This window comes from Vicia villosa, linkage group LG3 (genome assembly GCF_029867415.1).
Source record: "Vicia villosa cultivar HV-30 ecotype Madison, WI linkage group LG3, Vvil1.0, whole genome shotgun sequence".
Lineage (NCBI taxonomy): Eukaryota > Viridiplantae > Streptophyta > Magnoliopsida > Fabales > Fabaceae > Vicia > Vicia villosa.
In genome coordinates, this window is record NC_081182.1 from 191,209,606 (window position 1) to 191,235,194 (window position 25,589).

At 28.8% G+C, this 25,589-nt stretch overlaps 4 protein-coding genes across 5 annotated transcripts; all 4 read right to left on the reverse strand.

The window, feature by feature from the left end:
* Positions 1-492: 492 nt before the first annotated feature.
* Positions 493-1,379, reverse strand: LOC131659603 (putative glycine-rich cell wall structural protein 1). The gene is made up of 3 exons (XM_058928771.1): positions 1,286-1,379; positions 1,024-1,077; positions 493-930 (listed from the first exon to the last, which is right to left on the reverse strand). Exons 1-3 carry the CDS (start codon positions 1,377-1,379, stop codon positions 599-601), a joined length of 480 nt encoding a protein of 159 aa, XP_058784754.1. The 3' UTR covers positions 493-598.
* Positions 1,380-6,444: 5,065 nt separating this feature from the next.
* Positions 6,445-7,419, reverse strand: LOC131657036 (glycine-rich cell wall structural protein 2-like). Of its 2 annotated transcripts, XM_058926545.1 has the most exons (3): positions 7,289-7,391; positions 7,027-7,080; positions 6,445-6,933 (listed from the first exon to the last, which is right to left on the reverse strand). In XM_058926545.1, the coding sequence occupies exons 1-3, from the start codon at positions 7,383-7,385 to the stop codon at positions 6,602-6,604; spliced, it is 483 nt and encodes a 160-aa protein (XP_058782528.1). In that variant the 5' UTR covers positions 7,386-7,391; the 3' UTR covers positions 6,445-6,601. The 2 variants fall into 2 exon arrangements, with proteins under 2 accessions (XP_058782528.1, XP_058782529.1); XM_058926546.1 differs by lacking the exon at positions 7,027-7,080 and having other exon boundaries at positions 7,289-7,419.
* A 2,186-nt stretch (positions 7,420-9,605) lies between these two features.
* LOC131659604 (glycine-rich cell wall structural protein 2-like) lies at positions 9,606-9,926 on the reverse strand. The gene has a single exon (XM_058928772.1). It carries the CDS (start codon positions 9,924-9,926, stop codon positions 9,606-9,608), a length of 321 nt encoding a protein of 106 aa, XP_058784755.1.
* A 2,684-nt stretch (positions 9,927-12,610) lies between these two features.
* Positions 12,611-13,391, reverse strand: LOC131659605 (glycine-rich protein DOT1-like). The gene is made up of 3 exons (XM_058928773.1): positions 13,298-13,391; positions 13,053-13,089; positions 12,611-12,941 (listed from the first exon to the last, which is right to left on the reverse strand). The coding sequence occupies exons 1-3, from the start codon at positions 13,389-13,391 to the stop codon at positions 12,611-12,613; spliced, it is 462 nt and encodes a 153-aa protein (XP_058784756.1).
* Between the last annotated feature and the right edge of the window lie 12,198 nt (positions 13,392-25,589).

Genomic DNA, 25,589 nt, shown 5'->3' on the forward strand with positions numbered 1-25,589 from the left:
ATATATCTATTTTCCATACAACAAACCAAAAGATTGGGTAATAAATTAAGACATTTTATATGGAAAAAATGTGAGTGTATTATGCATCCCGCATTACCTTACATTTTTGTTTATCTCAATGAACATTAGTTTCATGAGTCATGATGATTTGATGCTTCAAAATTATTGTATACATTACATAATTAAGGAGACTGAAGAGGATATATTATCTAATAAATATTTTTTTAAAGAATTTATTCTCTCTTAAGAATTGCATGATCTATTTAAAAAAATAGGTGAGTGAAATGCTAAGATACTAATAGTACTAATGATATATTATTTGAACACTTTTTAGTTTGATTAAGCATCATTTGTATCTAAGTTTGGATACTTCAATAAGTATTTTTGATTAAAACATGTAATAAATTATGGAAAATTTTAATGATGATTATTATTGTTATCAATATGTCAATTTTTATTATTCATAATTCATGCACTATACATAAAGAGATACAATACTATAATTATGACATACATTTAAGGATAAAGAAACTTGAAGAGAGCGTATATTCTCTTTTTATATTTGTCATAAATCATAGAAGTCTCATTTACCATTGCACTAATATCCTCCGCCTCCTCCTTCGCTTCCACCACCTCCGCCACTTGTATTGACGTTTTCTCCACTTCTTCCATTACTGTAATCTCTGCTTCCAACACTTTCTCCATCTCCTACTCCAGTTCCATCTCCATAATCTCCTCCGCTACCACTTTTTCCACCACCATGATCTATTCCATCATTAACACGTCCACCTTTCCCTATACCATCTATATTATCTCTTCCTTGAACGCCACCGTCGCCAATTTCACCAAATATGTTATCACCATATTCTGCGCCTATGTTTTCCTTGCAGTTTTCATCATGAAGTGGAACCAAAATCATCTTCCTCCTACCTGAATTTGAAAAGGTTTACACAATTGACTTAATTAACAAAAATTCACATTATTTATCAATCCCATTGATATAAAACATTTTAACTTTTTTACCTTTTTCACGATTTAAACATCCCTTAAGGTCTTCATTGACGTTTTTCTTTGGACCTTCATCAACAAGTTACTTAATTAAGTTATTGTAACAACAGAGTTTAATCATACACGTAATATATTCATTTGGAGAGTGGTTATAAAAATTTATCATATGAATGTTTTTTCTAAAATCTTTTATCAGTATCATTCACACATTTAATTCACAAAAATCATAAACAAAGTTGATGAACAAATAAAATGATGTTGATTCCAAGGTACATACTTGGTGGATCAGGATCTGGTTCATCAGCCACAACTACAGATATGAGAACCACGCCAGACAGTAGTATGAGAAAAATAAAAGATTTGAAATCCATCATTGTAAGTAAGTAAATAGAAAACACGACAATACATAAAAAATTTAAAAGATGGGAGAAAATGTTCTTACAAGACCCTTATTTATGGTGCATCATCATACTAAATGTTATAAATATGTGGGGCCCTATCATTAACACTATATTTTGTCACCATATTAAATTTAAGTTTCATTCAATTTTGTTTTAGAAGATATGAAAAAGGACACATAAAAAAGGGATCTAAGTTAAGTTTGATGATAACAATTAATGTTTAAGGAATCAATGAAAAATTGCATTAGAAGAAAAATAAAATGGGATTACAAAGTCGTGTAGGGCCGTGGCTATGTTTTTTTAAAGTAAAAATGCATGTAATAGTTTCAGTGTGTATTTACTTTATGCTGTATCTGGACATGTTGTTATTGAATGCACATTTTATTTATCTTATGTTATTTCATGTAGTAGTGTCAGATTTACGCTACTTGATGTAACGATACAAGTATGTTTAATATTCAAAATGAATAATTTTTTAAACTCAATCATGATTGAGTAACATACTCGAGCTGCAAATCTTATCAATTAAAGGAAGACTTAAATGGATGAAGATAGATATCAGTGTTATGCTTCTTGAATCAAATGATCCATATGGACAAATAAATTTAGATTTAGTCAAATTTTGACATTTTATGGCTATTTTTGTCTTTAAATTTTTTTACTCATATTCTAGTTTAAGCATCTACTTTAGATGAATAAAAATGTGAATTAGAATCCCTTTTATAGACCACCTCTATATTTCTATAAGATTTAAGTTTCAAATTCAAATTTTAAAGATTGTATAACAAACATTGTTTTTCAAAATTTAAATTAAAAAAAAATCAATTTTTTAACTAAAAAAAAATCATTTAAACTTGAAATAGGATCTTCTTCTTGTACAATCTATTCCAATTCAATTTTTCAAACATGAAAATTAAATTTTCCAAATAAATCAATAGCTGAACATTCAATAGGAAGTTATTATTTATAAAATTATACTTTATATATTCCACCTATTGTATATTAATTGCGTATGCATTCACTAATCTAACTATTAGTATAACTTACTAAAAGAGGATTCAAACTGAAAATACTGAAAACTATGAGTGCTATACTCCATTTCTCATATAATACCTCAAAACCTCCTGAATAGAAACGTGCTAATTATATGTTTGCTATGGTGTTGGTTATATTTAACGTGCATCTGCAGTGGCATTTTAGATTTAAAAATATGCTATCCAAGAAATAGCTGCATATAATAGCGTCTCCAAAACTAAATCCACGTCAAATGTAAAGCCACACAAAACATGTACTTTTTCTGCTTGAGCATAGATTTAATTAATCTTGTACTATTTTTCTTGTTTTACTTTTATTGCACTCTTTTTTTCTTAGTAAAAATATAAACAAAATGAAAGCATAACATCATTTTTATAACTAAAAAATGAAAAAAAAATATCAATTCAAATTTTTCCTTAATTCTAAATTCAATATGCTCAAGATATTGATTTTATGGGCATATTAGTTTCACCTTGCTTAGTATATACACTTTACTATTTAATTTTTATATCAAATTATTTATTGAGTTTATTTAGCTTTTTTTAAAATAATGAAAAATAGATCTATTTTCCATACAACAAACCAAAAGATTGGGTAATAAATTAAGACATTTTATATGGAAAAAATGTGAGTGTATTATGCATCCCGCATTACCTTACATTTTTGTTTATCTCAATGAACATTAGTTTCATGAGTCATGATGATTTGATGCTTCAAAATTATTGTATACATTACATAATTAAGGAGACTGAAGAGGATATATTATCTAATAAATATTTTTTTAAAGAATTCATTCTCTCTTAAGAATTGATTGATTTATTTAAAAAAATAGGTGAGTGAAATGCTAAGATACTAATAGTACTAATGATATATTATTTGAACACTTTTTAGTTTGATTAAGCATCATTTGTATCTAAGTTTGGATACTTCAATAAGTATTTTCTGATCAAAACATGTAATAAATTATGGAAAATTTTAATGATGATTATTATTGTTATCAATATGTCAATTTTTATTATTCATAATTCATGTACTATACATAAAGAGAGACAATACTATAATTATGACATACATTTAAGGATAAAGAAACTTGAAGAGAGCGTATATTCTCTTTTTATATTTGTCATAAATCATAGAAGTCTCATTTACCATTGCACTAATATCCTCCGCCTCCTCCTTCGCTTCCACCACCTCCGCCACTTGTATTGACGTTTTCTCCACTTCTTCCATTACTGTAATCTCTGCTTCCAACACTTTCTCCATCTCCTACTCCAGTTCCATCTCCATAATCTCCTCCGCTACCACTTTTTCCACCACCATGATCTATTCCATCATTAACACTTCCACCTTTCCCTATACCACCTATATTATCTCTTCCTTGAACGCCACCGTCGCCAATTTCACCAAATATGCTATCACCATATTCTGCGCCTATGTTTTCCTTGCAGTTTTCATCATGAAGTGGAACCAAAATCATCTTCCTCCCCCTGAATTTGAAAAGGTTTACACAATTGACTTAATTAACAAAAATTCACATTATTTATCAATCCCATTGATATAAAACATTTTAATTTTTTTACCTTTTTCACGATTGTAACATCCCTTAAGGTCTTCATTGACGTTTTTCTTTGGACCTTCATCAACAAGTTACATAATTAAGTTATTGTAACAACAAAGTTTAATCATACACGTAATATATTCATTTGGAGAGTGGTTATAAAAATTTATCATATGAATGTTTTTTCTAAAATCTTTTATCAGTATCATTCACACATTTAATTCACAAAAATCATAAACAAAGTTGATGAACAAATAAAATGATGTTGATTCCAAGGTACATACTTGGTGGATCAGGATCTGGTTCATCAGCCACAACTACAGATATGAGAACCACGCCAGACAGTAGTATGAGAAAAATAAAAGATTTGAAATCCATCATTGTAAGTAAGTAAATAGAAAACACGACAATACATAAAAAATTTAAAAGATGGGAGAAAATGTTCTTACAAGACCCTTATTTATGGTGCATCATCATACTAAATGTTATAAATATGTGGGGCCCTATCATTAACACTATATTTTGTCACCATATTAAATTTAAGTTTCATTCAATTTTGTTTTAGAAGATATGAAAAAGGACACATAAAAAAGGGATCTAAGTTAAGTTTGATGATAACAATTAATGTTTAAGGAATCAATGAAAAATTGCATTAGAAGAAAAATAAAATGGGATTACAAAGTCGTGTAGGGCGGTGGCTATGTTTTTTTAAAGTAAAAATGCATGTAATAGTTTCAGTGTGTATTTACTTTATACTGTATCTGGACATGTTGTTATTGAATGCTAGTTTTATTTATCTTATGTTATTTCATGTAGTAGTGTCAGATTTACGCTACTTGATGTAACGATACAAGTATGTTTAATATTCAAAATGAATAATTTTTTAAACTCAATCATGATTGAGTAACATACTCGAGTTGCAAATCTTATCAATTAAAGGATGATTTAAATGGATGAAGATAGATATCAGTGTTATGCTTCTTGAATCAAATGATCCATATGGACAAATAAATTTAGATTTAGTCAAATTTTGACATTTTATGGCTATTTTTGTCTTTAAATTTTTTTACTCATATTCTAGTTTAAGCATCTACTTTAGATGAATAAAAATGTGAATTAGAATCCCTTTTATAGACCACCTCTATATTTCTATAAGATTTAAGTTTCAAATTCAAATTTTGAAGATTGTATAACAAACATTGTTTTTCAAAATTTAAATTAAAAAAAAATCAATTTTTTAACTAAAAAAAAATCATTTAAACTTGAAATAGGATCTTCTTCTTGTACAATCTATTCCAATTCAATTTTTCAAACATGAAAATTAAATTTTCCAAATAAATCAATAGCTGAACATTCGATAGCAAATTATTATTTATAAAATTATACTTTATATATTCCACCTATTGTATATTAACTGCGTATGCATTCACTAATCTAACTATTAGTATAACTTACTAAAAGAGGATTCAAACTGAAAATACTGAAAACTATGAGTGCTATACTCCATTTCTCATATAATACCTCAAAACCTCCTGAATAGAAACGTGCTAATTATATGTTTGCTATGGTGTTGGTTATATTTAACGTGCATCTGCAGTGGCATTTTAGATTTAAAAATATGCTATCCAAGAAATAGCTGCATATAATAGCGTCCCCAAAACTAAATCCACGTCAAATGTAAAGCCACACAAAACATGTACTTTTTCTGCTTGAGCATAGATTTAATTAATCTTGTACTATTTTTCTTGTTTTACTTTTCTTGCACTCTTTTTTTCTTAGTAAAAATATAAACAAAATGAAAGCATAACATCATTTTTGTAACTAAAAAATGAAAAAAAAAATATCAATTCAAATTTTTCCTTAATTCTAAATTCAATATGCTCAAGATATTGATTTTATGGGCATATTAGTTTCACCTTGCTTAGTATATACACTTTACTATTTAATTTTTATATCAAATTATTTATTGAGTTTATTTAGCTTTTTTTAAAATAATGAAAAATAGATCTATTTTCCATACAACAAACCAAAAGATTGGGTAATAAATTAAGACATTTTATATGGAAAAAATGTGAGTGTATTATGCATCCCACATTACCTTACATTTTTGTTTATATCAATGAACATTAGTTTCATGAGTCATGATGATTTGATGCTTCAAAATTATTGTATACATTACATAATTAAGGAGACTGAAGAGGATATATTATCTAATAAATATTTTTTTAAAGAATTCATTCTCTCTTAAGAATTGATTGATTTATTTAAAAAAATAGGTGAGTGAAATGCTAAGATACTAATAGTACTAATGATATATTATTTGAACACTTTTTAGTTTGATTAAGCATCATTTGTATCTAAGTTTGGATACTTCAATAAGTATTTCTGATCAAAACATGTAATAAATTATGGAAAATTTTAATGATGATTATTATTGTTATCAATATGTCAATTTTTATTATTCATAATTCATGTACTATACATAAAGAGAGACAATACTATAATTATGACACACATTTAAGGATAAAGAAACTTGAAGAGAGCATATATTCTCTTTTTATATTTGTCATAAATCATAGAAGTCTCATTTACCATTGCACTAATATCCTCCGCCTCCTCCTTCGCTTCCACCACCTCCGCCACTTGTATTGACGTTTTCTCCACTTCTTCCATTACTGTAATCTCTGCTTCCAACACTTTCTCCATCTCCTACTCCAGTTCCATCTCCATAATCTCCTCCGCTACCACTTTTTCCACCACCATGATCTATTCGATCATTAACACTTCCACCTTTCCCTATACCACCTATATTATCTCTTCCTTGAACGCCACCGTCGCCAATTTCACCAAATATGCTATCACCATATTCTCCGCCTATGTTTTCCTTGCAGTTTTCATCATGAAGTGGAACCAAAATCATCTTCCTTCCCCCTGAATTTGAAAAGGTTTACACAATTGACTTAATTAACAAAAATTCACATTATTTATCAATCCCATTGATATAAAACATTTTAATTTTTTTACCTTTTTCACGATTGTAACATCCCTTAAGGTCTTCATTGACGTTTTTCTTTGGACCTTCATCAACAAGGTACATAATTAAGTTATTGTAACAACAAAGTTTAATCATACACGTAATATATTCATTTGGAGAGTGGTTATAAAAATTTATCATATGAATGTTTTTTCTAAAATCTTTTATCAGTATCATTCGCACATTTAATTCACAAAAATCATAAACAAAGTTGATAAACAAATAAAATGATGTTGATTCCAAGGTACATACTTGGTGGATCAGGATCTGGTTCATCAGCCACAACTACAGATATGAGAACCACGCCAGACAGTAGTATGAGAAAAATAAAAGATTTGAAATCCATCATTGTAAGTAAGTAAACAGAAAACACGACAATACATAAAAAATTAAAAGATGGGAGAAAATGTTCTTACAAGACCCTTATTTATGGTGCATCATCATACTAAATGTTATAAATATGTGGGGCCCTATCATTAACACTATATTTTGTCACCATATTAAATTTAAGTTTCATTCAATTTTGTTGTAGAAGATTTGAAAAAGGACACATAAAAAAGGGATCTAAGTTAAGTTTGATGATAACAATTAATGTTTAAGGAATCAATGAAAACTGCAACTTGCATTAGAAGAAAAATAAAATGGGATTACAAAGTCGTGTAGGGCGGTGGCTATGTTTTTTTAAAGTAAAAATGCATGTAATAGTTTCAGTGTGTATTTACTTTATACTGTATCTGGACATGTTGTTATTGAATGCTAGTTTTATTTATCTTATGTTATTTCATGTAGTAGTGTCAGATTTACGCTACTTGATGTAACGATACAAGTATGTTTAATATTCAAAATGAATAATTTTTTAAACTCAATCATGATTGAGTAACATACTCGAGTTGCAAATCTTATCAATTAAAGGATGATTTAAATGGATGAAGATAGATATCAGTGTTATGCTTCTTGAATCAAATGATCCATATGGACAAATAAATTTAGATTTAGTCAAATTTTGACATTTTATGGCTATTTTTGTCTTTAAATTTTTTTACTCATATTCTAGTTTAAGCATCTACTTTAGATGAATAAAAATGTGAATTAGAATCCCTTTTATAGACCACCTCTATATTTCTATAAGATTTAAGTTTCAAATTCAAATTTTGAAGATTGTATAACAAACATTGTTTTTCAAAATTTAAATTAAAAAAAATCAATTTTTTAACTAAAAAAAATCATTTAAACTTGAAATAGGATCTTCTTCTTGTACAATCTATTCCAATTCAATTTTTCAAACATGAAAATTAAATTTTCCAAATAAATCAATAGCTGAACATTCGATAGCAAATTATTATTTATAAAATTATACTTTATATATTCCACCTATTGTATATTAACTGCGTATGCATTCACTAATCTAACTATTAGTATAACTTACTAAAAGAGGATTCAAACTGAAAATACTGAAAACTATGAGTGCTATACTCCATTTCTCATATAATACCTCAAAACCTCCTGAATAGAAACGTGCTAATTATATGTTTGCTATGGTGTTGGTTATATTTAACGTGCATCTGCAGTGGCATTTTAGATTTAAAAATATGCTATCCAAGAAATAGCTGCATATAATAGCGTCCCCAAAACTAAATCCACGTCAAATGTAAAGCCACACAAAACATGTACTTTTTCTGCTTGAGCATAGATTTAATTAATCTTGTACTATTTTTCTTGTTTTACTTTTCTTGCACTCTTTTTTTCTTAGTAAAAATATAAACCAAATGAAAGCATAACATCATTTTTGTAACTAAAAAATGAAAAAAAAATATCAATTCAAATTTTTCCTTAATTCTAAATTCAATATGCTCAAGATATTGATTTTATGGGCATATTAGTTTCACCTTGCTTAGTATATACACTTTACTATTTAATTTTTATATCAAATTATTTATTGAGTTTATTTAGCTTTTTTTAAAATAATGAAAAATAGATCTATTTTCCATACAACAAACCAAAAGATTGGGTAATAAATTAAGACATTTTATATGGAAAAAATGTGAGTGTATTATGCATCCCACATTACCTTACATTTTTGTTTATATCAATGAACATTAGTTTCATGAGTCATGATGATTTGATGCTTCAAAATTATTGTATACATTACATAATTAAGGAGACTGAAGAGGATATATTATCTAATAAATATTTTTTTAAAGAATTCATTCTCTCTTAAGAATTGATTGATTTATTTAAAAAAATAGGTGAGTGAAATGCTAAGATACTAATAGTACTAATGATATATTATTTGAACACTTTTTAGTTTGATTAAGCATCATTTGTATCTAAGTTTGGATACTTCAATAAGTATTTCTGATCAAAACATGTAATAAATTATGGAAAATTTTAATGATGATTATTATTGTTATCAATATGTCAATTTTTATTATTCATAATTCATGTACTATACATAAAGAGAGACAATACTATAATTATGACACACATTTAAGGATAAAGAAACTTGAAGAGAGCATATATTCTCTTTTTATATTTGTCATAAATCATAGAAGTCTCATTTACCATTGCACTAATATCCTCCGCCTCCTCCTTCGCTTCCACCACCTCCGCCACTTGTATTGACGTTTTCTCCACTTCTTCCATTACTGTAATCTCTGCTTCCAACACTTTCTCCATCTCCTACTCCAGTTCCATCTCCATAATCTCCTCCGCTACCACTTTTTCCACCACCATGATCTATTCGATCATTAACACTTCCACCTTTCCCTATACCACCTATATTATCTCTTCCTTGAACGCCACCGTCGCCAATTTCACCAAATATGCTATCACCATATTCTCCGCCTATGTTTTCCTTGCAGTTTTCATCATGAAGTGGAACCAAAATCATCTTCCTTCCCCTTGAATTTGAAAAGGTTTACACAATTGACTTAATTAACAAAAATTCACATTATTTATCAATCCCATTGATATAAAACATTTTAATTTTTTTACCTTTTTCACGATTGTAACATCCCTTAAGGTCTTCATTGACGTTTTTCTTTGGACCTTCATCAACAAGGTACATAATTAAGTTATTGTAACAACAAAGTTTAATCATACACGTAATATATTCATTTGGAGAGTGGTTATAAAAATTTATCATATGAATGTTTTTTCTAAAATCTTTTATCAGTATCATTCGCACATTTAATTCACAAAAATCATAAACAAAGTTGATAAACAAATAAAATGATGTTGATTCCAAGGTACATACTTGGTGGATCAGGATCTGGTTCATCAGCCACAACTACAGATATGAGAACCACGCCAGACAGTAGTATGAGAAAAATAAAAGATTTGAAATCCATCATTGTAAGTAAGTAAACAGAAAACACGACAATACATAAAAAAATTAAAAGATGGGAGAAAATGTTCTTACAAGACCCTTATTTATGGTGCATCATCATACTAAATGTTATAAATATGTGGGGCCCTATCATTAACACTATATTTTGTCACCATATTAAATTTAAGTTTCATTCAATTTTGTTGTAGAAGATTTGAAAAAGGACACATAAAAAAGGGATCTAAGTTAAGTTTGATGATAACAATCAATGTTTAAGGAATCAATGAAAACTGCAACTTGCATTAGAAGAAAAATAAAATGGGATTACAAAGTCGTGTAGGGCGGTGGCTATGTTTTTTTAAAGTAAAAATGCATGTAATAGTTTCAGTGTGTATTTACTTTATACTGTATCTGGACATGTTGTTATTGAATGCTAGTTTTATTTATCTTATGTTATTTCATGTAGTAGTGTCAGATTTACGGTACTTGATGTAACGATAAAAGTATGTTTAATATTCAAAATGAATAATTTTTTAAACTCAATCATGATTGAGTAACATACTCGAGTTGTAAATCTTATCAATTATAGGATGGCTTAAATGGATGAAGATAGATATCAGTGTTATGCTTCTTGAATCAAATGATCCATATGGACAAATAAATTTAGATTCAGTCAAATTTTGACATTTTATGGCTATTTTTGTCTTTAAATTTTTTTACTCATATTCTAGTTTAAGCATCTACTTTAGATGAATAAAAATGTGAATTAGAATCCCTTTTATAGACCACCTCTATATTTCTATAAGATTTAAGTTTCAAATTCAAATTTTGAAGATTGTATAACAAACATTGTTTTTCAAAATTTAAATTAAAAAAAATCAATTTTTTAACTAAAAAAAATCATTTAAACTTGAAATAGGATCTTCTTCTTGTACAATCTATTCCAATTAAATTTTTCAAACATGAAAATTAAATTTTCCAAATAAATCAATAGCTGAACATTCGATAGCAAATTATTATTTATAAAATTATACTTTATATATTCCACCTATTGTATATTAACTGCGTATGCATTCACTAATCTAACTATTAGTATAACTTACTAAAAGAGGATTCAAACTGAAAATACTGAAAACTATGAGTGCTATACTCCATTTCTCATATAATACCTCAAAACCTCCTGAATAGAAACGTGCTAATTATATGTTTGTTATTGTGTTGGTTATATTTAACGTGCATCTGCAGTGGCGTTTTAGATTTAAAAATATGCTATCCAAGAAATAGCTGCATATAAAAGCGTCCCCAAAACTAAATCCACGTCAAATGTAAAGCCACACAAAACATGTACTTTTTCTGCTTGAGCATAGATTTAATTAATCTTGTACTATTTTTCTTGTTTTACTTTTCTTGCACTCTTTTTTTCTTAGTAAAAATATAAACCAAATGAAAGCATAACATCATTTTTGTAACTAAAAAATGAAAAAAAAATATCAATTCAAATTTTTCCTTAATTCTAAATTCAAGATGCTCAAGATATTGATTTTATGGGCATATTAGTTTCACCTTGCTTAGTATATACACTTTACTATTTAATTTTTATATCAAATTATTTATTTAGTTTATTTAGCTTTTTTTAAAATAATGAAAAATAGATCTATTTTCCATACAACAAACCAAAAGATTGGGTAATAAATTAAGACATTTTATATGGAAAAAATGTGAGTGTATTATGCATCCCACATTACCTTACATTTTTGTTTATATCAATGAACATTAGTTTCATGAGTCATGATGATTTGATGCTTCAAAATTATTGTATACATTACATAATTAAGGAGACTGAAGAGGATATATTATCTAATAAATATTTTTTTAAAGAATTCATTCTCTCTTAAGAATTGATTGATTTATTTAAAAAAATAGGTGAGTGAAATGCTAAGACACTAATAGTACTAATGATATATTATTTGAACACTTTTTAGTTTGATTAAGCATCATTTGTATCTAAGTTTGGATACTTCAATAAGTATTTCTGATCAAAACATGTAATAAATTATGGAAAATTTTAATGATGATTATTATTGTTATCAATATGTCAATTTTTATTATTCATAATTCACGTACTATACATAAAGAGAGACAATACTATAATTATGACACACATTTAAGGATAAAGAAACTTGAAGAGAGCATATATTCTCTTTTTATATTTGTCATAAATCATAGAAGTCTCATTTACCATTGCACTAATATCCTCCGCCTCCTACTTCGCTTCCACCACCTCCGCCACTTGTATTGACGTTTTCTCCACTTCTTCCATTACTGTAATCTCTGCTTCCAACACTTTCTCCATCTCCTACTCCAGTTCCATCTCCATAATCTCCTCCGCTACCACTTTTTCCACCACCATGATCTATTCGATCATTAACACTTCCACCTTTCCCTATACCACCTATACTATCTCTTCCTTGAACGCCACCGTCGCCAATTTCACCAAATATGCTATCACCATATTCTCCGCCTATGTTTTCCTTGCAATTTTCATCATGAAGTGGAACCAAAATCATCTTCCTTCCCCTTGAATTTGAAAAGGTTTACACAATTGACTTAATTAACAAAAATTCACATTATTTATCAATCCCATTGATATAAAACATTTTAATTTTTTTACCTTTTTCACGATTGTACCATCCCTTAAGGTCTTCATTGACGTTTTTCTTTGGACCTTCATCAACAAGGTACATAATTAAGTTATTGTAACAACAAAGTTTAATCATACACGTAATATATTCATTTGGAGAGTGGTTATAAAAATTTATCATATGAATGTTTTTTCTAAAATCTTTTATCAGTGTCATTCGCACATTTAATTCACAAAAATCATAAACAAAGTTGATAAACAAATAAAATGATGTTGATTCCAAGGTACATACTTGGTGGATCAGGATCTGGTTCATCAGCCACAACTACAGAAATGAGAACCACGCCAGACAGTAGTATGAGAAAAATAAAAGATTTGAAATCCATCATTGTAAGTAAGTAAACAGAAAACACGACAATACATAAAAAAATTAAAAGATAGGAGAAAATGTTCTTACAAGACCCTTATTTATGGTGAATCATCATACTAAATGTTATAAATATGTGGGGCCCTATCATTAACACTATATTTTGTCACCATATTAAATTTAAGTTTCATTCAATTTTGTTGTAGAAGATATGAAAAAGGACACATAAAAAAGGGATCTAAGTTAAGTTTGATGATAACAATTAATGTTTAAGGAATCAATGAAAACTGTAACTTGCATTAGAAGAAAAATAAAATGGGATTACAAAGTCGTGTAGGGCGGTGGCTATGTTTTTTTAAAGTAAAAATGCATGTAATAGTTTCAGTGTGTATTTACTTTATACTGTATCTGGACATGTTGTTATTGAATGCTAGTTTTATTTATCTTATGTTATTTCATGTAGTAGTGTCAGATTTACGCTACTTGATGTAACGATACAAGTATGTTTAATATTCAAAATGAATAATTTTTTAAACTCAATCATGATTGAGTAACATACTAGAGTTGCAAATCTTATCAATTAAAGGATGATTTAAATGGATGAAGATAGATATCAGTATTATGCTTCTTGAATCAAATGATCCATATGGACAAATAAATTTAGATTTAGTCAAATTTTGACATTTTATGGCTATTTTTGTCTTTAAATTTTTTTACTCATATTCTAGTTTAAGCATCTACTTTAGATGAATAAAAATGTGAATTAGAATCCCTTTTATAGACCACCTCTATATTTCTATAAGATTTAAGTTTCAAATTCAAATTTTGAAGATTGTATAACAAACATTGTTTTTCAAAATTTAAATTAAAAAAAAATCAATTTTTTAACTAAAAAAAATCATTTAAACTTGAAATAGGATCTTCTTCTTGTACAATCTATTCCAATTCAATTTTTCAAACATGAAAATTAAATTTTCCAAATAAATCAATAGCTGAACATTCGATAGCAAATTATTATTTATAAAATTATACTTTATATATTCCACCTATTGTATATTAACTGCGTATGCATTCACTAATCTAACTATTAGTATAACTTACTAAAAGAGGATTCAAACTGAAAATACTGAAAACTATGAGTGCTATACTCCATTTCTCATATAATACCTCAAAACCTCCTGTATAGAAATGTGCTAATTATATGTTTTCTATGGTGTTGGTTATATTTAACGTGCATCTGCAGTGGCATTTTAGATTTAAAAATATGCTATCCAAGAAATAGCTGCATATAATATTGTCCCCAAAACTAAATCCACGTCAAATGTAAAGCCACACAAAACATGTACTTTTTCTGCTTGAGCATAGATTTAATTAATCTTGTACTATTTTTCTTGTTTTACTTTTCTTGCACTCTTTTTTTCTTAGTAAAAATATAAACAAAATAAAAGCATAACATCATTTTTGTAACTAAAAAATGAAAAAAAATATCAAATCAAATTTTTCCTTAATTCTAAATTCAATATGCTCAAGATATTAATTTTATGGGCATATTAGTTTCACCTTGCTTAGTATATACACTTTACTATTTAATTTTTATATCAAATTATTTATTGAGTTTATTTAGCTTTTTTTAAAATAATGAAAAATAGATCTATTTTCCATACAACAAACCAAAAGATTGGGTAAAAAATTAAGACATTTTATATGGAAAAAATGTGAGTGTATTATGCATCCCACATTACCTTACATTTTTGTTTATATCAATGAACATTAGTTTCATGAGTCATGATGATTTGATGCTTCAAAATTATTGTATACATTACATAATTAAGGAGACTGAAGAGGATATATTATCTAATAAATTTTTTTTTAAAGAATTCATTCTCTCTTAAGAGTTGATTGATTTATTTAAAAAAATAGGTGAGTGAAATGCTAAGATACTAATAGTACTAATGATATATTATTTGAACACTTTTTAGTTTGATTAAGCATCATTTGTATCTAAGTTTGGATACTTCAATAAGTATTTGTGATCAAAACATGTAATAAATTATGGAAAATTTTAATGATGATTATTATTGTTATCAATATGTCAATTTCTATTATTCATAATTCATGGACTATACATAAAGAGAAACAATACTATAATTATGACACACATTTAAGGATAAAGAAACTTGAAGAGAGCATATATTCTCTTTTTATATTTGTCATAAATCATAGAAGTCTCATTTACCATTGCACTAATATCCTCCGCCTCCTCCTTCGCTTCCACCACCTCCGCCACTTTTATTTATCTTATGTTATTTCATGTAGTAGTGTCAGATTTACGCTACTTGATGTAACGCTACAGGTATGTTTAATATTCAAAATGAATAATTTTTTAAACTCAATCATGATTGAGTAACATACTCGAGTTGTAAATCTTATCAATTAAAGGATGATTTAAATGGATGAAGATAGATATCAGTGTTATGCTTCTTGAATCAAATGATCCATATGGACAAATAAATTTAGATTTAGTCAAATTTTGATATTTTATGGCTATTTTAATCTTTAAATTTTTTTTACTCATATTCTAGTTTAAGCATCTACTTTAGATGAATAAAAATGTGAATTAGAATCCCTTTTATAGACCACCTCTATATTTCTATAAGATTCAAGTTTCAAATTCAAATTTTGAGGTTGTATAACAAACATTGTTTTTCAAAATTTAAATGACAAAAATCAATTTTTAACTAAAAAATTAATCATTTGAACTTGAAATAGGATCTTCTTCTTGTACAATCTATTCCAATTCAATTTTTCAAACATGAAAAGTAAATTTTTCAAATAAATCAATAGCTAACAATCAATAGGAAATTATTAATTATAAAATTATACTTTATATATTCCACCTATTGTATATTAATTGTGTAAGCATTCAATAATCCAACTATTAGTATAACCGACTAAAAGAGGATTCAAACTGAAAATACTAAAACCTATAAGTGCTATACTCCATTTCTCATATAATACCTCAAAACCTTTTGAATAAAAACATGCTAATTATATGTTTTCTATGGTGTTGATTATATTTAACGCGCATCTGCAGTGGCATTTTAGTTTTAAAAATATGCTATCCAAGAAATAGCTGCATATAATAGCTTCTCCAAAACTAAATCCACGTCAAATGTAAAGCCACACCAAACATGTACTTTTGCTTGAGCAAAGATTTAAGTTATCTTGTACTATTTTCCTTGTTTCAATTTTGTTACACTCTTTTTTTCTTTGTATAAATATAAACAAAATTAAAGCATAACATCATTTTTGTAACTAAAAAATGAAGAAAAAAAATACCAATTCAAATTTTTCCTTAATTCCAAATTCAATATGCTCAAGATATTGATTTTGTGGGCATATTAGTTTCACCTTGCTTAGTATATATACTTTACTATTTAATTTTTTATATCAAATTATTTATTGAGTTTATTTTACTCTTTTTAAAATAATTAAAAATAGATCTATTTTCCATACAACAAACCAAAAGATTGGGTTATAAATTTATACATTTTATTTGGAAAAAAATGTGAGTGTATTATGCATCCCACATTACCTTACATTTTAGTTTGAACATTAGTTTCATGAGTCATGATGATTTGATGCTTCAAAATTATGGTATACATTACATAATTAAGGAGGCTGAAGAGGATATATTATCTAATAAATATTTTTTTTAAGAATTTGTTCTCTCTTAAGAATTGATTGATCTTTTTTAAAAAAAAATAAGGGTGAGTGAAATGCAAAGATACTAAGAGTACTAATGATAAATTATTTGAACACTTTTTAGTTTGATTAAGCATTATTTGTTTTTATGTTTGGATATTTCAAAAAGTATTTCTGATCAAAACATGTAATAAATTGTGGAAAATTTTCATGATGATTATTATTGTTATCAATATGTCAATTTTTATTATTCATAATTCATGTACTATACATAAAGAGAGACAATACTATAATTATGACATACATTTAAGAATAAAGAAACTTGAAGAGAGCATATATTCTCTTTTTTTATTTGTCATAAATCATAGAAGTCTCATTTACCATTGCACTAATAAACTCCGCCTCCTCCTTTGCTTCCACCACCTCTGCCACTTGTATTGATGTTTTCTCCACTTCTTCCATTACTGTAATCTCTGCTTCCAACACTTTCTGCATCTCGTACTCCAGTTCCACCTCCATAGTCTCCTCCGCTACCACTTTTTCCACCACCATAATGTATTCCATCATTAACACATCCTCCTATACTATATCTTCCGTGAATGCCACCGTCGCCAATTCCACCAAATATGCTTTCACCATATTCTCCGCATACGTTTTCCTAGCAGTTTCCATCATGAAGTGGATCCAAAATCATTTTCCTTCCCCCTAAATTTGAAAAGGTTTACACAATTGACTTAATTAACATTCACATTATTTATCAATCCTATTGATATAAAACACTTAAATTTGTTTACCTTTTTCACGATTGTAACATCCATTAAGCTCTTCATTGACGTTTTTCTTTAGACCCTCATCAACAACGTACATAATTAAGTTATTGTAAATACAAATTTAATCATACACGTAATACATTCATTTGGAGAGTGGTTATAACAATTTATCATATGAATGCTTTTTCTAAAATCTTTTATCAATTTCATTCACATATTTAATTCCCCAAAATCTTAAACAAAGTTGATAAACAAGTAAAATGATGTCGATTCCAAGGTACATACTTGGTGGATCAGGATCTGGTTCATCAGCCACAACTACAGATATGAGAACCATACCAGACAGTAGTATGAGAAAAATAAAAGATTTGAAATCCATCATTGTAAGTAAACAGAAAACACGACAATACATAAAAAAAATTTAAAAGATGGCAGAAAATGTTCTTACAAGACCCTTATTTATGGTGCATCATCAAATTAAATGCTATAAATATATGGGGTCCTATCATTAACACTATATTTTGACACCATATTAAATTTAAGTTTAATTCATTTTTGTGGTAGAAGATATGAAAAAGGACACATAAAAAAGGGGATCTATGTTAAGTTTAATGATAACAATTAATGTTTAAGGAATCAATGAAAACTGTAACTTGCATTTAAATAAAAATAAAATGGCATTACAAAGTTGTGTAGGGCGGTGGCTATGTTTTTTTAAAGTAAAAATGCATGTAATAGTTTCAGTGTGTATTTACTTTATGCTGTAGCTAGACATGTTGATATTGAATGCACATTTTATTTATCTTGTGTTATTTCATGTAATAGTGTCAGATTAACGCTAATTGGTGTAACAATACAAGTATGTTTAATATTCAAAATGGATAATTTTAAACTCTATCATGTTTGGATAACATACTCGAGCTGCAAATTTTATCAATTAAAGGATAATATAAGTGGATCAGGATAGCTATCAGTCTTATGTTTCTTGAATTAAATGATCCATATGGATAAATAAATTTAGATTTAGTTAAATTTTGACATTTTACAGCTATTTTAGTCTTTAAAATTTTTTTCTCAAATTCTAGTTTAAGCAACTACTTTAGATGAATAAAATTGTGAATTAGAATCTCTTTTATAGACTACCTCTATATTTATATAAGATTCAAGTTTCAAATTCAAATTTTGAAGATACTATAACAAACATTGTTTTTCAAAATTTAAAATACAAAAATCAATTTTTGAACTAAAATAATAATCATCTAAAGTTGAAATAGGAACATGAAAATCTATTCCAATTCAATTTTGCAAACATGAAAATTAAATTTTCCAAATAAATCAATAGCGGAACATTCGAAAGGAAAATTATTTTCCACCTATTGTATATTAATTGCCTAAACATTCACTAATCTAACTATTGGTATAACTTACTAAAAGAGGATTCAAATTGAAAATACTAAAAACTATGAGTGCTACACTCCATTTCTCATATAATGCCTCAAAACCTTTTCAATAGAAACGTGCTAATTATATGTTTGGTATGGTGTTGGTTAAATTTAATGTGCATTTGTAGTGGCATTTTAGTTTTAAAAATATGCTATCCAAGAAATAGCTGCATATAATAGCTTATTCAAAACTAAATCCACGTCAAATGTAAAGCAGCACCAAACATTTACTTTGTCTGCTTGAGCATAGATTTAATTAATTTTGTACTATTTTTCTTGGTTTACTTTTGTTGCACTATTTTTTTGTCTAACTATAAATATAAACAAAATGAAAGCATAACATCATTTTTGTAACTAAAAAATGAAGAAAAAAAATCTCAATTCAAATTTATCCTTAATTCCAAATTCAATATGCTCAAGATATTGATTTTGCGGGCATATTAGTTTCACCCTGCTTAGTATATATACTTTACTCTTTAACTTTATAACAAAATAATTATTGATTTTATTTAACTTTTTTTAAAAATAATGAAAAATATATCTATTTTTCATACATCAAACAAAAAGATTGGGTAATAAATTAAGTCATTTTATTTGGTAAAAAAAGTGAGTGTATGATGCATCCCTCATTACCTTACATTTTTGTTTATCTTATTGAACATTAGTTTTCATGGGTCGTGATGATTTGATGCTTCAAATAATTTGTATACATTACATAATTAAGGAGGCTGAAGAGGATATATAATTTAATAAATAAATTTTTTAATGATTTATTCTCTCTTAAGAATTGATTGATCTTTTTAAAAAAAATAAGGGTGAGTGAAATGCAAAGATACTAATAGTACTAATGATATATTATTTGAACACTTTTTAGTTTGATTAAACATTATTTAAATCTAAATTTGATACTTCAATACGTATTTCTGATCAAAACATGTAATAAATTATGGAAACTTTTCATGATGATTATTATTGTTATCAATATGTCAATTTTTATTATTCATAATTCATGTACTATACATAAAGAGAGACAATATTAATATTATGACCTACATTTTAGGATAAAGAAACATGAAGAGAGCATATATTCTCGTTTTATACACTACAACGATTAAGGGCTTTAAAAGCGCTAATTTTGGGCTTTAAGAGCGCTGCCAAAGCCAGCGCTGCCGTAGTGTCATACCCTAATTTTTGACCCCCTGAGATGCTATATCTTTTAGACTTTTCATCAAAGACAAAATAGATACTCAGAGTAGGCACTTGTTCATCTGATACCTAGTCTAGGGTTTTGAGCCACATCATGGACTAAAATCAGGGATTACATTTGGGAAACCCTAGAAAACTCCAGGGGATCATTCAAAGGCATCCATCATCTTCAAATAGCTCATATGATAATATCCATTGGGCATTATAACCCAATCCAAGGCCTGCAGTCATCAATTTCATCTAGTCGACAATTAGGGTTTTTGACCTAGTTCACCAGGATAGTTGACTTTTAGTCAGGACATGGATCCAAGACTCAAAGCATGATTCAAGAGCTTCTATTCCCTCAATATAATCCATTAACATCACACATTTGAAGAGGAGATTTTGATTCATCACAAAAGTCCAAGAATTCACTTCATCTGAAAAAGTCAACTGCACAGGATCATCTTTGACTTTTTTGGAAATTTTGGTCAACCATGACTTTTGAAGTTTTAAATCATCAATATATGATATTTTAAGTCATTTGATCAAAGAAAATCAAGAAAATCAATCAAAAATCAAAAGTCAAATGTTTGACTTTTCATACTTAGAAAATTTTCGAAGTGTTTTCAAGTGATTTTTGCTAAACTTTGGAAGGGATTTTCTCCAATTTTCACCTACAAACTGAAAAAAACTTCCAACATGAAAGTTGTAGATTTTGATCCAATAAACAACTTTGACACATATGATGTTTTGGCTAAAAATCAACCATTGAAGAGTTATGGAGCTTCAAAGTGGCTGCCTTCACAAAACATGCAAGAAAACCCTAGTTTTCTTCAAACTTTATGGGACTTTTTCACTAATTTCCCTAAAGAATTTGGGCAAACAGTAAACAAATGAATCAAAGTACATATTAAGGGCTTTCCAAATTGTGCTCAACCTCTCCTAAATTCATTTTGAGCTAAGAGATATGATTGATCAAAGTTAGGCACTTGAAGTGAAAATTATAGGTCATGTGCAATTTGAAACTTTGCAATTTTGTGCAAGTGACTTCTCTAAATGATGCTACCCGACCTCTAATGCATTTGAAAACATGCCATTAATCCAAATTCATCATTGCATAAGGATTAGAGAAGATTCCCAAAAACAAAGGCATGTGATCATGTAATGATTGCATTTTTGAATTTATGGCAAATGGTGAATCATCAAGGAATCTTGCTCTAAGCCAATTAGAACTCTCCTATGAATCAGAAATGTTCCCTAAGATCATACAAGATCAATGGTTGGGGAAGCTAGCCCGAAAATGCATCATTGCATTTGGGATCTTTTCAAATTTTCTTCATGGCTAAGAAACCAAACTCACTTCACTAAGCAAGCTTGCTATGTTCAATTGCTCTGAACCATTTGCCTATAAATAGAGGGCTCTTTCTCATTCAGAAAAAACACCAAAGCAACCATATTCCTTGCTTTCTCTTTCTCTTCTCATGCTTATGGTTTTTCAAAGTTCTTTGGCAAGAAGAATCGTTTTCTTCAAACCAGAGCATATCTTTGGAAAGTAAGCATTCTAACATCTCAAGGGGGCTCATTTGAGGTGATCCAAGCACCTGGGTCACTTCTGTAGGGGGAGGAACACCATTTTTGCTCTCACTTTGGAGCTGTTGCAGTTGGAGGTCCATAGAGCAATTCAGAAGGTTTCCAACAAAGCCAAGCATCCAGACACATTCCTTAGGTCATAGTGAAGTTGTTCAGATGGCTGCAGCTCATCTGTAACTCAAGATTCATCACCGTCCATGTCCACTTGAAGCTCAAATCGAAGGAGGTCCATAGAGCAATTCAGAAGAATGGAAGTCATAATAAGTATTCAGTTAGCATCACTGAGTCCCAAGGAAGCTTTTGGGATCACTCATACAAGCCCAGGTGCTCTCTATCATCCTCACGACCTCCATTTTCAGAGGTAAGTTTCTCAACTCCATCTCTTTAATTCATGTACTTTTTTGGTTAAAGCTCGATACCATTTCATTCAGCATCATAAGAGGACTGAAAGCCCTCTATCATCAGTCATTTATACTTCAGTATGATCATTTAATTTAAATTTCAAATTTTAGGGTTCTTCACGTATTTTAGGTAATTCAGTAGATGTAGTTAATATAAATTCATGTTAGTTACATATCTGGGTTCGTGAGGAAATTTAGAGCAAGATTGATGTTTACATCATGCCATTTAGTTGAGAAACCAGAGAGTTAGAAATTTGAAAATCCTTGAGCTCGAGGAAGAAGACGACCATGGTGGCGCGCGAAATTCAAATCTATGGGCTAGGTTTATTTTACTTTGAATGGTATGCGTTTTATAAACGAATTCATCGTTTGCCCTAGTGGCCTCACATGCGCTCTTAGTCTCCTCATGCCTTAAGTCTGGGGTTCGAATCCCCCTCGCCCCAGACTTTTTGTTTCTTTTATTTTTCAATGATTTACCACTTGATTGAAAATATAATAAACTGGATATGTATCATAAACACCAAACGCGTGTTGGCCCAGTGGTGTTATTTTGAGTAAGTGACTTGGAGGGCGTGAGTTCAATCCCTCTAGGTGACAAAACCTTATTTTTATCACTTTTTCCATTTGATTTCTTCACAACTTTAAACAATTAATTAACCTATCAAATTAATTCATTTCGATCTCATTTTTTACACACTTGTCATTTAATATATCTATTTTGTGAATAATCAAAAAAATCATAAAAATATTATTTATTTGATATATTTTTATTAGGTTTAAAATAGTATGTTTTAAGTGTTTTCTTAAATACTTTGAAAATATATATATATATATATATATATATATATATATATATATATATATATATATATATATATATATATATATATATATCTTCATTTTGTTTTAACTTAATTATTTTGTGAATAATTTTATGATAAAACCCTAATTATTTAGGTCTTAATTAGGTATAAGATTTCATCTTTGCCTTAATTAAGTTGACTTTTGTCAATATTCAAAGCTGTTTTCAATCTCCGATTAAACAGATGATTAAGGCTTTCAAACAACAAAACCTTGTATCATTTCAATCTCATTCAACTGTTTTTCATAAACAGTAAATATTTTCAATGGGCCTCTAATAGAGTGTAAGACCCAACACCTTCTTTCTTTTTTGTAGTTTGTTTTCAAAAACTGTATTTACAAAAATCTTCCATCTGTTTTCAAAACATTCTTCTGGTATTTGAAGGGCATTATTCCCGGTGAAACTCTTCAGATACCTATGTGACCTTTGTCCATCTTCACTTCTTCTGTTTTCAAAAACCTTTAAATGTTTATCATAAATATTCAACTGTTATCAAAACAACAAAATTTGCTGGTAAGGCTTTGTACATACTTCTTCAAAGGCCTCCACTCCATCCAGGTTAGGCTTTACAAGATTTCAATTTACAATCTTTATTTAAATTACTGTCAAATATAGAACTGTTTATATATTGTTTAGAACTACGTTTGAGTGTAAACCCTAGGACAGTTAAACTATATATATATTATAGGAATATGACCTAGGATTGAGAATGTCTTCCCGGTGAAGGCTCTTTCCTAATTAGAGATCTGTAGTTCAAACCCCCAAGATGAATTATTCCCGGTGAAACATCTTGGCAAAAACCTTAGAACCCAAAATAGGACACATCCACCCAAAGAGGAATTATTCCCTGTGAAACCTCTTACGCATTTGCTTAAAGCCAAAATAAGTTCAAAACCACATAGCTTTCTCTTGTGCTATAACAAGGACCCTCGATTAGCCTCCTCTTGGGCTTTGTATAAGGACCCACAGGCTTCTTAAAAGCAATTCCAGCTTTCTCTTGAGCTTGTATACAAGGACCCATCAGGTTTCTTATAAACATAGGAACAGGTCTTTAGTTACCTTTTAGCCTACCCTGGTGAGTTTCTTCCATTCTTTAAACCAGACTTTAAACAAGCTAAGATTGTCTCAATCTCATATTGAGTACACCTTTTGGAATGAGAGACATGGACAGTCTCTGTCACCCTTATCTTCATCAATCTTCCTTAGCAGAGTCTAGGATCCATGTTTTGTTTATCCTCAGTCAGTGTCAGCCTTAATCTTGGGCTTTAAAACAAGAAGTCTCCATTAGATAATCTTTCTGCCATTCATTTCAATAAAAACCCCTGGAAAGGGTTAGCCTCCACATTCATTCTTTCATTTTAACAAAAACCCCTGGAAAGGCTAACAAAAACCCCTGGAAAGGGTCAGCCTCCAAAATTACTCCTTCAAAACCAAAGATTCATTCTCTTAGGAGATAATTTCCCCAAAAGAGTCAAAACCCCTGGAAAGGGTCAGCCTCCAAAAACATGATAACAATTCAGTCTTTAATAGTCAATTTCTCCAGCTGAGTCAAAATCCCTGGAAAGGGTTAGCTTCCAAAAAACATAAAAAATAAATCAGTTTGTTAAAACCTCTAGCAGAATAAAACTCCCCCCAGTGAGTCTTTCATTTTTAGCCACAACCTTGGGCTTTGTACAAGGCAGATAAACCATATTTCCCTGTGTCAAAGATTCCTAATCTCAAAGGATCTTTTCCCTACAGAGTCATCCATACTCAGTTTCTTTAAAAGTCCGCCACAACCTTGGGCTTTGTACAAGGCAGAAAATAATATTACTCTTAGCTAGAGTGGACACAACCTTGGGCTTCATACAAGGCACAAATTAATAACCATCCTCAGTTAAGAGTCAGCCACAACCTTGGGCTTTGTACAAGGCACACAAAATAGAGTCATTCATAGTCTTAAAAAAACCCGGTTATCCTCAGCAGTTAGCCACAACCTTGGGCTTCATACAAGGCACACAAATAGATTCTCCCTAAGTAGAGACAGCCTCAATTCTGGGCTTTGTACATAACACAAAAACTCCTTAGCTAAAATTCTCCTCAGTAGAGTTATCCTTCAATAAATCAATCAAAAAGCCTCAAGCTTGGGCCTCATGCAAGCCAGCAAAAGTCAAATCTTTTATACAGTAGATAGACATAGCTTATCTCTATAGAGAGATATTTTTACTACTCTACCACATTCAAAAAAACAAACATTACATTTCATTTTAAATTCCATCA